This window comes from Elgaria multicarinata, chromosome 5 (assembly GCF_023053635.1).
Source record: "Elgaria multicarinata webbii isolate HBS135686 ecotype San Diego chromosome 5, rElgMul1.1.pri, whole genome shotgun sequence".
NCBI classification, from domain to species: domain Eukaryota; kingdom Metazoa; phylum Chordata; class Lepidosauria; order Squamata; family Anguidae; genus Elgaria; species Elgaria multicarinata.
The window spans coordinates 101,037,560-101,050,788 of NC_086175.1; the positions used below are offsets into that span (position 1 = coordinate 101,037,560).

Sequence of the window (13,229 nt, forward strand, 5' to 3'; positions counted from 1 at the left end):
GAGTCTTCCTCCTCACCACCATCGTCACCAGCTGCTAGTGCTCTTCCTCCTCCTCATTGCCCCCACTTGCTTCCTTGAAAGGCAGAGGCACAGTGGCCATGTAGGCAGCGGCATCTACTGCTCCTCCTTCTCAGCACCACCGTTGCCTGGGGCAGAGCAAGAGGCAGGTGAAGAAGCAGGTTGCGATGGGGAAGAAGAGGAGCAACTCTGGGAGGCTCTGGCCAGTGGGGCCCTGCTGGGGAATGGGCCATGGTGGTTGCCCAACCATGCCTACTCTTGACACTGGCCATGGCAACAAGCACCTTGTCAGACTTCGGAAAGAATTGTAGCCAGCTGATCAAAATGCATCTAATCCATCTTCCCTTCTTCTTTCTGTCTCTCCTGCTCTCCACCTTCAGCTGTACCTTCTTCCCCCAAAGACAGAGGTGCCTATGACGCCTCTCGAGGCAAGCTGCCATCTTGCAGGTTTAATCGCTCCTGGCTGGAAAGTTGCTCTGGGCTTCACGACTCCACTTACGGTTACAAAGAGGGAAAGCCGTGTGTCATCATCAAACTCAACAGGATTCTGGGCTACGTACCCAAGGCAAGTACTGCTTTTCCTAAGTGGGAAGGATGAGGTAAGGGGATGGGGGTCCATGGCAGAATCTCATAGGGAAAGGAGCGTGCTTGTCTCAGCTCAGGCAAGGCTGCACATGCCTAGGCGCCATCTCCATTCACATCTCCGCTGCTGGATCTCAAGTAAAGATCTGGTGACTGCTTCAACCGTTATCACCAAGAGCAGCTCTCATAGAGTGGAGACCTGTTCATCTTTTGGTCACAGCATGAGGTGACCATTAACACACTCCTGTAACTGTTTGGAGAGTGTTGGTGATGTGCTTAGCTCACATCTAGACATAGTGGAAGGGCAGTCACGTGCATATGGAAACTCTTGCATCCCTGCTCTGGCTTGGGTCTGCTTAATTTGCCTAAAACCTGTAATATTTGAACATAAGAAGAGCCATGCTGGATCAGACGAAGGGTCCATCTAGTTCACCATTCTGTTTGCACACTGCACAGTGGCCAACCAAGAAACCCACAAGCTCGACAAGAGTGAAATAGCACCGTATCTGGTGTACATAGGCATGCTGTCTCTGATTCTGGAGGCATCATATAGCCATCAGAACAAATAGCCATTGATAGTCTTCTCTTCCAGGAATTTGTCTACCACCACCCCTTTTTTTTTTTGAAGCCATCCAAATTGGCGGCCATCACTATGTCTTGTGATGCAGTAGACACTTGGTATTGGGGATTTCACAGTTTAGTTATGGTGAGCAGTTAAGGACCAGTTGATAAGGGGAGGGATGGAATCTTGAAGGGATTTGGGGGAGGGGATACCTTTATTTATTTCTTCTCACTGTTTTCAAAGGGGCTGCTTTTTAATTTGACTAAGTCTGGAGCCAACCCTTTGTTGAAAAGTCTTATGTCAATGTCTGGTTTTTCAGATATTCTAGTCTGTATCATGTGTCTATTCTGCCATCAAATTTCCACACATTACCAGCTCACCTGCTCTGACCAATATTTGTGGACTCAAAAGAAAAGAGGCAAGATTTAAACTAGTCCTCCCCATCCTGGTGTCCTCCAGATGTCTTGGATTACAACTGTGCTGGCGGAGGGATGCTGGGAGATGAACCCCAACACATTTGAGGGGCACCAGGTTGGGGAAGGCTTGTTGAAACACTTCTATGCCTATTTGCCTGAAGGACAGTTTTACTTGCCACTGGTAACTAATAGAGTGTACTGACCCACCTGACCATATAGAACAGCCTTCCTCAACCTGGGGCGCTCCAGATGTGTTGGACTACAACTCCCAGAATGCCCCAGCCAGTCTGGGGCATTCTGGGAGATGCAGTCCAACACATCTGGAGCACCCCAGGTTGAGGAAGGCTGATGTAGAATGAAAGGCTTCTCAAACTGTTCCTGTAGTCCCTTTTGTTCTGCTCTTAGTCTAAGAACAGTGTCTTGGGACAACTTATTCAGGCACTGAGAGCATTGGCTGAAAATCATGTTTACATTGGCTGACTTGAGAATGTGGAACCAACTTTACCACACAAATCCTCTAGTATTCTCCTATGTGGGCAAAGAGTGGCTTAAATAAAAGCTTCTCTTAGTTTAATTTAGTTCAAGGAGTAGAATAGCCCAAGTGGGGACATGTAGTCCACTTTATCGTTGCCCCTAACAGGAGTGCTCCAGCTTGACTGGAACAGGAGCTTGATAGCACTGCTTGGGGCTCACCAAGCCTGCCTTTTCCTTTCCCACTCTCCTGAAATCTGTGCTATGCTAAAGAGCTCAGGATCTGGCTACAAGGGGAACAGATGTTTGTTTTTGGGTTTTTTGCCTCATGGCATGCATACCCCCATGACCTTTATCCTCAGTGCCAGGATACTATAAATTCTTAAGTTCTCAAGAAGGTCCATTCTCCCACTCCCTTTTCCAGTTTTACAACAAATGATAATCCCTTCCACGTCCTATGGTTCAACAACTCTTCTTTTTTCCCTCCTCCAAGAAGTGAGAGAACCCATAGAGAACAATGCAGGACTATTCAGTTATATATATCACTGGGCAACAGCATGTTCCATTCCTTCCTCCCCAATCGAAAGCTGGCACTAAAGACAGATGTTCTTGGGTTTTATTGTTCACTGTAAACTTGCTCCAGACAATAAGTTACTCTACTATTTCTTTATCTCTCGTGCCCTCTACATTCTGCAGGTCCTGGAACCTGACAGGGACATTAAAATATTTTCCCCTTTTAATTTACAAACAAATATACTTCTGCACCACCTAGGGAGTCTCCCAAATACGTAGAACCTATTCCCTAAATTTTAGGTTGCCCTTTTCACTTCCAAATGGGTAGGCATGTGTCCACCAAAGTTTGCTGTTAGAAGGTGATATTTGGGGGAATGTACTTGCTAGAAATGGCATTGAGCTATGAGTGAGGGTTTTGAAGCTTGTTTAAACAGTTTGTAACGTATTTCTTTTCCTCTTAGCCGCCATTAAATAATTCCATCCCGCCTGAGCTGATGACAAAATATAACGAGTATATCATTCCTGTTCACTGCGCTGCTAAGGCAAGTAGTTCAAGGTGTTACTTGGATGTGTTGTATGTGAGGCTGCTTTTGAAGACGTTTCAAAAAAATGCAGCTAGTTCAAAATACAGTTTTTGTTTAAAAAATGAATTTAGCTTACTTTGATGTTGTGAACCTGCCTTGGGAAAAGTGGCAGAGAAATCCTGCATTCAAACAGGATGGGATGCAGTTTAGTCACACATCAAGTAGACTCACTGAAATCAGTGGGACGTAAATTAGTCATCACTAACTTAAGTCCCATTGATTTTGATGGGAACTCTAAGGGCCAATACAGACACAGCTGCATCTTTTGTTCATTTTTCTTTCTTTCTTTTACTCTAGAGTAGGTACAGAGGCCCCAATCTTGATTGGTTTCTCCATGTCTACAATTTCTATTGCAAAATAGTGATCCATAAAGCAGGTTGATTCTTATTTTGCAATAGAAATTGCAGGTGTGGGTGCCGTGACCCAGACTGGGTCCAAAGGAAAGGGGGAAAGCCCCTCTAATCCCCCCTCTCTAGGGTTCCAATCCAGAATGGACCCCTGCACCTACTCTAGAGTAAAAATGAAAGGTAAATGGCTTTCAAGTAACTTCTGTTTTGGTCTTAATCCTAACTAACTTGGATTAAGAACCCCCTGCTGCACTCATTATAACCACCCTGCAATAAGAGAGGGTATCAATACACATTTGTTGTTGTTGATTACATTTCTGTACCACCCCATAGCCAAAGCTCTCTGGGTGGTTTATAAATGATTATTTATTTATTTATTTATTTATTTATTATTACATTTTTATACCGCCCAGTAGCTGAAGCTCTCTGGGTGGTTGACAAAAATTAAAACCATTGAAAGTATAAAACAACAGTATAAAAACATGTTATAAAATACAATATAAAAGCACAACCAGGATAAAATCAGCAAACAATACAAACAATAAAACAATAAAAATGATATATAAAATTTAAAACCATAAAAAACATAGAACAGATAATATACACAAAGACAACATACATCTAAAAGCAACTTCGAGCAATCAACTTTTAGCTAGGCAGGCTTACACCCAATGAGAAACTCAATGGTCTTAAGAGTACATGTACAATAAGCTTTCACAAATACAGGAAACCCCACTCAAGTCCTACTGAAATGAATGGCGGTTGCTCAGCAGGAGTCCTTGGTCGATAGTTCACTTCTTTGTTAGCCATGCATGCTAGCTTTTAAATCAGGGCTCTGGTCCCAATCCATCCTGTCTATGGTCCCAATCCAGCCCTCTGGGGATTGCCCAGGTGACCATGCTTTCATCCCCGGGCTCTACTTCCTGTCCCCTGAACAATTGTTTGTGTGGATTCTTGGCTTTTGATGGGGGGGGGGGGTGTCCCCTCACATTCTAAAAGGCTGAAATGCCTCTCCCAGGACTAGCAGTAAGAGCTTTAAAGTAAAATATGCCGGTATGTTGGCCCTTTTGGCTCCAAGAGCGTCTCTGAAACTGAATTCAGCCCTTGGGCTGAGAGAGGTTCAGCCCCATTATATTAAATGGACTCACTCACCATCTGTCATCTGGTTGTTGACTGTCTGGCCCAGTGGAGCAATGTCACTCCCTATCAAGACAGAACAGCTGTTGCTTCTTCTAAAAGTAGAGCCTCAAACATCACACAAAGAACCTGGGCCTTTGTTTTTCCATTGGAGACTGAGACTTGATACCAGAAGTGGTGGCAGCTTCTGTCAGGAGACAGTGCCCTCCGGCGGAAGCAAACCAAGTTAAAATTGCTTCCTGTCCAATAGGAATTGGACGGAGATCACTAAACACTGCCTGTTATCTCCAGCATGTGGCAACTAAGGAAACTGGAAACTAGATACATTTTTTAAATTACTTGACGACAAGAATATTCACAAGATTTCCACTGAAAACTCTTAACCCAATGCTGAACGTAAGAGCCCTGCTCAATTTACCATAAGACATAGTGGTGATGAACAGCAGGAGAGAGATGCTACTTTCATGTCCTGTTTGTGGGCTTCCCAGAGGCATCTGGTTGGCTACTGGGAAACAGGATAATGGACAAGATGGACCTTTGGTCTGGTCCAGAAAGACTCTTAAGTTCTGAAGTTTAGATTAGACCAGCCTTCCCCAACCTAGTGCTTTCCATATGTGTTGGTTTACTAGTCTCTTCCAGGCAGTCTGACAGGGTGGGGGATGCTGGGAATTGTAGTCTAATCCATCTGGAGGGCACCAGGTCAGGGGATGCTGGATTAGACCAAAGCTTCATAGAATCATAGAATAGCAGAGTTGGAAGGGGCCTACAAGGCCATTGAGTCCAACCCCCTGCTCAATGCAGGAATCCACCCTAAACCTTGACAGATGCTTGTCCAGCTGCCTCTTGAATCTAGTCCAGCATCTTGTTTTACATCATTGGCCAACAAGATGCTGCTAGGAATCTTACAAGGACATCCAAAAGCAACAGCACTCCCCAATTGTTTGTCCCAGCACCTGGTATTTGAAGGCATATTGCTCCTGAACCTGGAGGTTCCATTTAGTTATCATGGATAATAGCTTTTGAGAGAGTTGTCCTCCATGAACTCAATAATCCCTTTTTAAAGCCATCCAATGCCCTTTTCAGTTGACTGTGGCCACAGCTAGACCTTAGGTTTTTCCTGGGATCATCCAGGGTTTGCCCCTGCCTGAGCACTGGATCCCCTGTGTGTCACCTAGGTGAACAGGTTTGACCCCTAGACAATCCAGGGATAAACCTTAGGTCTAGCTATGGCCATAGTCACATGTTGTGAATGCATGGAGGGAAGGAACAGGAATATTTGCATAGATCAGGGGTGGGCAACTTGTGGCCTTCCAGATGTTGGACTCCAGTTCCCATCACCCTGCTCTTTATTGTTCTACTGGCTAGGGTTGATGGGACTTGCAGTCCAACAACATCTGAAGTACCGCAAGTTGCCCATCCCTGGCATAGAAAGTAGAAAAACAGAGTTCCCAATTGCCCAGAGAGAGCATATAGTTCTAAGGTGCATAGGCTCTATGCAGTCATTCAGTTTAACATGACGGACTCAGGTGTGGGGACAGCGCAAGTGATCCTGCTCTCCCACTCCACCACGTATTGAAGAGTATCCGGAATCTATAATATAGGCAAAATGCAGCAGCTAGGCTAACTGGTATTGGAACCATCTTACACCTGTCTGAAAAGATCTGCACTGGTTGCCAGTTGCTTTCTGGGCTCAGTTCAAGCTGTGGGTTTAACTTTTAAAGCCCTAAAGGGCTTGGGTCTAGCTGTGTCATTATGACGCTACCCGAGTATTAAGATCTGCAAGAAAGGCCTGGGTGGGGGGAGGCATCAGCACTGTTAACTTGCAGACGCCCGTTTGTCTCGCATGAGTGAAATGGCTTTCTCCTCTGACACTCATTCAAGAGCTATGACAGACCCCCACTATCTTGCCTTTCAGAAAGGGTGGGAAGGTACCTCTTCTCAATCTAGCTTTTTAAATTATGTAGTTGCTTTAATGTTCCAACGTTTTACTGTTTTAACTTGGTTTTATTGTTTAAATGTTTTATGGTTTTAAATTGCTCTGTACCATCTTGATGGCTCTTTAGCAAATAAGGTAGTATATAAATGGTAATAATATGTTTGAAAAGTACTTAAGATAGTGACACTTTCACTGAATCGTCTGGCATAGAACAAACGAGTCTAAGGCCACTACAGTCCATGGTGACATTACTGTTGTCAACTGATCCCACAGCTGGAAGTCACTTATGTGTTATGGATAGATACCTAGATACCAGGAAAAAGAACGATGAAAGTGTGGTACATGGAGCGCACAAAATGGATGTGCAAATGACTTGTCTCTCTCATTCATTCCTTCAGAAACCGGAGGACGCTCACAAAATTGGCTCTGTGGAATACTATGGCATGGCAGGGTACGGTGGCTTTCCTCTACAATACTACCCGTATTACGGCAAGCTCCTCCAGCCCAAATACCTCCAGCCCCTTATGGCAGTGCAGTTCACCAATCTGACCTATGACGCAGAGGTGCGTATCGAGTGCAAGGCCTACGCTCAGAACATCCATTACAGTGACAAAGATCGTTTCATGGGACGTTTTGATATGAAAATTGACATAAAAAGCAGCTGATCACAAGCACAGTTTGTTTCTCCTTTTTCCTCTTAGCCATTTAAAAAGTATATTAAAAAAAAAAGAAGACAAAAACCTACTAGTCTTGAACAAAACTGTCATACGTATGGGACCTACACGTAATCTATATGCTTTACACTAGCTTTCTGCATTTAACTAGGTTAGAATGTAAACTTAAAAGTGTAGCAATAGCGACAAAGATATTTATTCTACTGTAAATGACAAAAAACAGAATTGAGCCTTGGGACATGCCCATTTCTACTGTAAATTATGATTCCATAACTGACTTGTAGTAAGCAGTGTTTCTGCCCCCTAAGTATTGCTGCCTTGTGAATTTTATTTAGTGTACAGTACTATAGGTGCATTACTCCGGTCATTTTTCAAGCCATGTATTATTGTACCTGTTTTCTACTTTCTGTGAGCAACAATTTGCTGTCCGAGGTGTAAATACTCCGTGGGACTAAAACTGGCATGGTACTTTTAATTATTATTGTTATTATTTGTTCATTTTCAAAAAGTAAAGGCCCACCTGTGAGATTATTCAACAGCACTCCATAGAGCCTTTTTTTTTTTCCTGTGGTCTTAGGACTTTATTTAGTGTGGTGGCAGGGAAAATTATCTTGACTTCGAAGCAAAGCTAAGGAGAGCAGGTGATTGTGTACTGTGCTTTGTAGCGAATGGTGTCTTTCTCTCTCTCTTGTTCCCCCTCATCCTCCAGTATGTTCTGAAGTTGTGTGAGAGACCTGAGTCAGCCTATCACTCTCATCAGTGATGGGAATAATTATTTTGCTTTGTATATTTTCTTCCTTTCCTGCTAGAGGCATCATATGCTGTGGTGCTGTCTTTATTGAATGTTTTAACCATTTTCATGGTGGAAGAATTTTATATTTATGCAGTTGTACAATTTTATTTTTTTCTGCAAGAAAAAAGTGTAATGTATAAAAATAAACCAAAGCCACATGTTTGAAAATAAATCTTTATTTTAAACTTTATGAGAAGCAATGCAGTTACCCCATCAACTGGTGTTAAATGTTGTCTAAAGTGCAAAACTCTATGTTCTAACATATGTAATAGCCAGGAGTACAGTGCTCTTGTTGATCTTGTATTTCAGTCAGGTTAAAACATTGGACAATAAATGAATAAACACACATCTCCCAACCTGTAGCTTGTTTTTGTAAGTGGTTTATGCCCCATAATTCTGTGTTTTCTGGTTAGCTATCCAAGATGTTGAAAAAATACTGGACCTGCAAAACAAACAGAAACCTATTATAGGACATCATTTAGTTACAGTACATGGAAGAAATGTTATCTGAAAAAACAGCAGAAAAGCCCCCTGGCATTTCATAGACACTGTTTTGAAGCCAGATCAAACATAGCCTGTGTTGCAGGCATGACTACCTTCAGAACACACATGTTCTGGTTGGACTGGGTCAGTGTCTCTTCTGGCTAGCTGCAGGCCTCCATTATTTTTCTAGAAAGCATCATGTAAATTGTTATTTGTCAGTAGCAATGTAGGAATTCCCTCCCCTTGCTCACCTCATTATGTTGGTTTCTCCAAACTTTTCTGATATGTGGGAAATCAAGGTTTTACAAATGTTCTCGGAGAAAGCTTGGTACATTGTCATACCTGTAGGAGCTCCCTCCCAAAAATTCTGCAAGGGAAAACCAAGGGCTAGCACTGCTGAAGGCCTAGTAAGCCTCCTTCTGCACACTGCTTGGCATGCTCTGGAATGACCACTGCCGGGATGCATAGGGCCAACCAAGCCTCCATCACTAGCTAGTCACTCCCCCTTTTACAAGTTAGGGTTGCTTGGAAAAATAAGAGAACAGGATGGATTAGCTGGCAGGAAGCTCATTATAAACTGGGCCTGAAGGCTAGTGGAGCTGTGGTTTTGATTTGTAAGTGGCTGGGGGAGCAGTGAATTCTTGAGTTCGATGCTGCGTCAAGTTCAATATTCCAAGCTTACACTCCACTGTCTGAAACTCAAGATACATAAGTGGATGTTTTTCCCCTCCAAATTTGCAGCAGAGGGCTGGGGAATGCAAAGTGTATGAGATTTTCTATGGCAATAAGAAATCATCAATTTAAACACTCCCATTAGTCCTTCACTGGAGTTCAAGAGCTAGCTAGAAAAAAGCTTGGAATTCTTTCATTACTATTACTACACTTCTATCCCTCCTTTTTCCCTTCTTGCAAAGAATCCAGGGAAGCTTACGTAGTCCTCTTCCTCTCTATTTTATCCACACAAAAATCCTGTGAAGTAGGTCAGGTGAGTGTCAGTGACTGGCATCCTATGAGCTGAGACTAGAACTCAGGTCTCCCAAATCCCAGTCCAACACTGCTCACAAAAGAGCCAGCGGGGTGCAGTGGTTAGAGTCCTTGAGGGCAGAGGAAAAGGCTGTGGCTTGACTCTCCAGAGAGCCCAGTCACTTGCTGAAAGCTACTCATTCCAGCCAGAAGGCAGAATTACAGCTATTATAAACAACTACCTCATACCTACCTACCCTCTGCAAACCCCAAAGGAAGAGGGATTGGGCAAATGATATCACTGGCAGGGAACATACACAACTAATACCTGCCTTAGAGGCCTATTTATTATTGCCCATAGCCACAAAGTTCAAGCATGCCTAAAAAAAAAACCATTGATGAAGAAAGTGACAGTGACTATTTAACGCCTGAGCCAGATAGTTTATGGTCTCTTTTCCTAGTGATGAAAGAAATGGTATTTATTTCATACAATAAGCTGAAATATGATTTCTTTGGCCATAAATAAGTATCTTGTTAAGCAACAGCTCCTACATCCTTTCAAACAGAATGTCATGAGGGTTGTATAGAATTATTATATCTGTTAACCAGAAGTAAATGTAGTAATATCCCACACTGGACCAACCAGCTGCATAGCTTTTGGATTGTAGTCTTAATGAGTAAAGGTAGTCAGAGGGCAAAACCCACCAAGCCTTGCTAATCTTTGTAGGCGCTACATGATGAAATCTGGTAACAATATCAACTAATACCTTATCTGCAGTACTACCATAAATGCATGTTAAAAAGAAAATTATGGGGTTCTCAGCTTTGTAAGGCAAGTCCAAGAGCAGGGAACACATACAAGGCAGAATTGGGGGATGGGAATAGGTATTTATTTATTTATTTATTTATTTATTTATTTATTTATTTATTTAATTACATTTATATACCGCCCCACAGCCGAAGCTCTCTGGGCGGTTTACAACATTTAAAAATAGTAAACATTAAATGCGCCTACTGATTTTCCCCTGCAAATGCCACCATGTCTAATAATTTCCACACACACACTGGATTCTGCAACTGCAAGTAAACTCAGCTGGGAATTTCTCCTACAACTTCAATTGGGTCTTGAAGGAGTTCCATCAACACTGAATTCATTCTTCTTCTAGCGTTCTCTTACGGGCAGGTTTTAGTTATTTCCCTTGAGAAAACCCCAAAAGATGGACCGAATAACAGATGCCAGCCTCTTACTTACACACACACACACACACACACACACACACACACACACACTGAAGGGAACTGACAACTCGGGTTCAATGGTTTCCAGCAGGGGAGAAGAGAATCAACAGGTGAGAGTTGTGAGCCATTTCAACCATCTGGAACCATTTGTGATCCAAAACATCAAAGATGTCTCCGTTTTTGTAAGGGGCAATGAAGAAGACTGGAAAAGCTCCTAAAAGGGAGAAAGTCAGGCTCACAGGCTGAGCACCCATCCTAACTAAGAAGGTAAGAGAATATCTGCTGCTGCAGAAGGATCAGGCATTCCTGGATTATTGTTTTGAATTCTTCACAAACTTACCAAAAATCCACCCGTCTGCATTGTGAACCCTCAAAATAAAGGCAACATAACGATTCACGTATGTAGCTGAAAACCAGTGCTGCAGCATAACTTAATTTATTGAAAAGAACTTACTGTGACCTTAGCTGCACAGTACAGGCATAGTGGTGGATGCTTTAAGCTGATTATAATGGCTTCGGTGCACTTAGAGCCAAAGTATATGTTATGTTGCTTTAAATGCAATTGTAGTTTTAAACAATTTAACATGGTGTCAATGGGCTTCGAATCAGGATTGTGCTGTGCAGGTGGGAAGGGGTTTTAACCCTTCCCTCCCTTGCAAAAGGTCCTGATCAAAATCACTCCCTGCAGTTGCAATTTCCCCTGGGGAAAGGGCTTTCGCTATTGCCAATGGAAGCTTCCTTCCCCAAGCAGATTGCAGTTTGGGGTGGGTGGGGTGGCAACACAGTGTGTGGATTGAGATGTTTTGCTGGAACCTTGGCAAGGAAGAGAATGGTCAAGTCTCCCTACCTGCACACCACAATCCTGACCCAGACCACCACCACCACCCTGCCAATTCCATTATATGCTATCAATATAATGAATAAGGCCATTAGACAGGCTCCTTCCCTGCTCTTTTTGCCCCCCTGACCAGCCTTGATTAAAAACTGTTCCTATGAACTTCCTGGGTGCAATTCTTCAGATTTTGATGCTGTGATTATGGAGCTATATAAAGACAGATTGTCACTCCAAATATCTATAAGAGTCCTGAGTGCCTGCAGTATTAAATTGCAGGAGCCTGCCTTCACGGTACCATGGTGCCACTAAACACCATGATTTTGCAGCTGCAGGGTGGCAGCACGTGATCTCCACGAAACAGGCAGTGCAGGCTTCCTGGCGGCCATTCGGCCCTGCCCAGCTTCCAGCGACCATTCAGACGCCGGAGCAAGGCATTAGAGCCGTCGTGACTTCAATCCAGCGGGAAAAGTCGGGAGAAGTCCCTGACTTTTTCAGTGCGCAGTTTCATCTATTTGTCCTATTTGTGGATGCAAATCTGCGTCTGCGTCATATAACTGACGCAGCACTGATTTGCAGCCACTGCGGGGCAAAGACAACGTTTAGACAGCCCCCTGGTCTCCAACTGGTGGGTCACATCATCAGCCATTTTCTTTTTTGTTCCATATTTTTAAGAGGAGAAAAATGGAGAAGGGATAGAAAGACAGAATGAGAGTGAGAGAGTGGACGCTGCAGGGTATCAAAATGAGAATGCCTGCAAAAACTGCAGAGTAATGTGTTGAATTTCCCCCCTCTCCCCTGTGTACAGCACTCCTTATCTTGTGTCCCAGGAACAGAGGAAGCTGCCTTATACTGAGTCAGACCATTGGTCGATCTAGCGGAGTATTCTAGCTGACGAGTGACTGGTAGCAGTTTTTCCTGCCGTACATAGAGATGCCAGAGATCAAACCTGGGACCTTGTGCATGCAAAGCATGTGTTCTACCACTGAGCTACAGCCCATCAGCAACAACTAATGCTATGGAATGGGAGATAAGGAAACACATAACAAGACAACGTTATAATATGTGTAGGTTTTACTATACAGTCAATTGTAATTCTTCCTTCCCCAACCTGGTGCCCTCCAGATGTGTTGGATCACATTTGGATCACATTAACCCCAGCCAGCATCTGAAGAGCATTTAGTTGGAGAAAGCAAGTTCAACCCAAAATCCATATATGGTATAACAACAACAACGGGACCCATGATGCAGGTTGTGGTTCAAAGTCAGTCCTGTGCCTGAAAAAGTTGACGATTACTGTATTAATTGGTGCAATTATCTTCCCATGTAATTACTTCCAGTACATTCAGGGATTAGTCGTTTGCAAGAAAGCTCTCATTAATCTTGGTATGGCATTGTGTACTCTTCTTATTAGCTCTCTTGAATCAACCCTAAGAGTGAGGTATGTACAAACGTTCTGAAGAGACAAGGCTGTTGAGAAGAGGTCATGATGTTCTTCAAATTTGGTTCAGGTTAAAAGCCTCCCACCACCAGAGCACCTCTGGAAAAGGAGATACGTTTCAGCTGGGCTACAAATGCTGCATTCAGTCCATTTAGCCTCAAAGCTGGGCTTTGTTTTGCTTTCTACAGTGTCTAAAGTCCATCACAAACATGTTAAGAAACATCAAAGGCAAGAAGGG

The 13,229-nt window shown here is 43.4% G+C and overlaps 2 protein-coding genes across 2 annotated transcripts in view; one reads left to right on the plus strand and one right to left on the minus strand.

Annotated features, from left to right (window-relative positions):
* ATP1B1 (ATPase Na+/K+ transporting subunit beta 1) overlaps positions 1 to 8,251 on the plus strand; it is a 39,555-nt gene extending 31,304 nt beyond the window's left edge. Inside the window, exons 4-6 of the mRNA XM_063126905.1 lie at positions 399 to 583; positions 3,024 to 3,104; positions 6,965 to 8,251. Of these exons, the coding sequence (XP_062982975.1) occupies positions 399 to 583; positions 3,024 to 3,104; positions 6,965 to 7,231 (533 nt within the window). The 3' untranslated portion in view covers positions 7,232 to 8,251. The remainder of the gene's footprint in view (positions 1 to 398; positions 584 to 3,023; positions 3,105 to 6,964) is intronic.
* Positions 8,194 to 13,229, minus strand: part of NME7 (NME/NM23 family member 7) — a 123,866-nt gene continuing 118,830 nt past the window's right edge. The window contains exon 12 of the mRNA XM_063126904.1: positions 8,194 to 8,475. Within this exon, the coding sequence (XP_062982974.1) occupies positions 8,443 to 8,475 (33 nt within the window). The 3' untranslated portion in view covers positions 8,194 to 8,442. The remainder of the gene's footprint in view (positions 8,476 to 13,229) is intronic.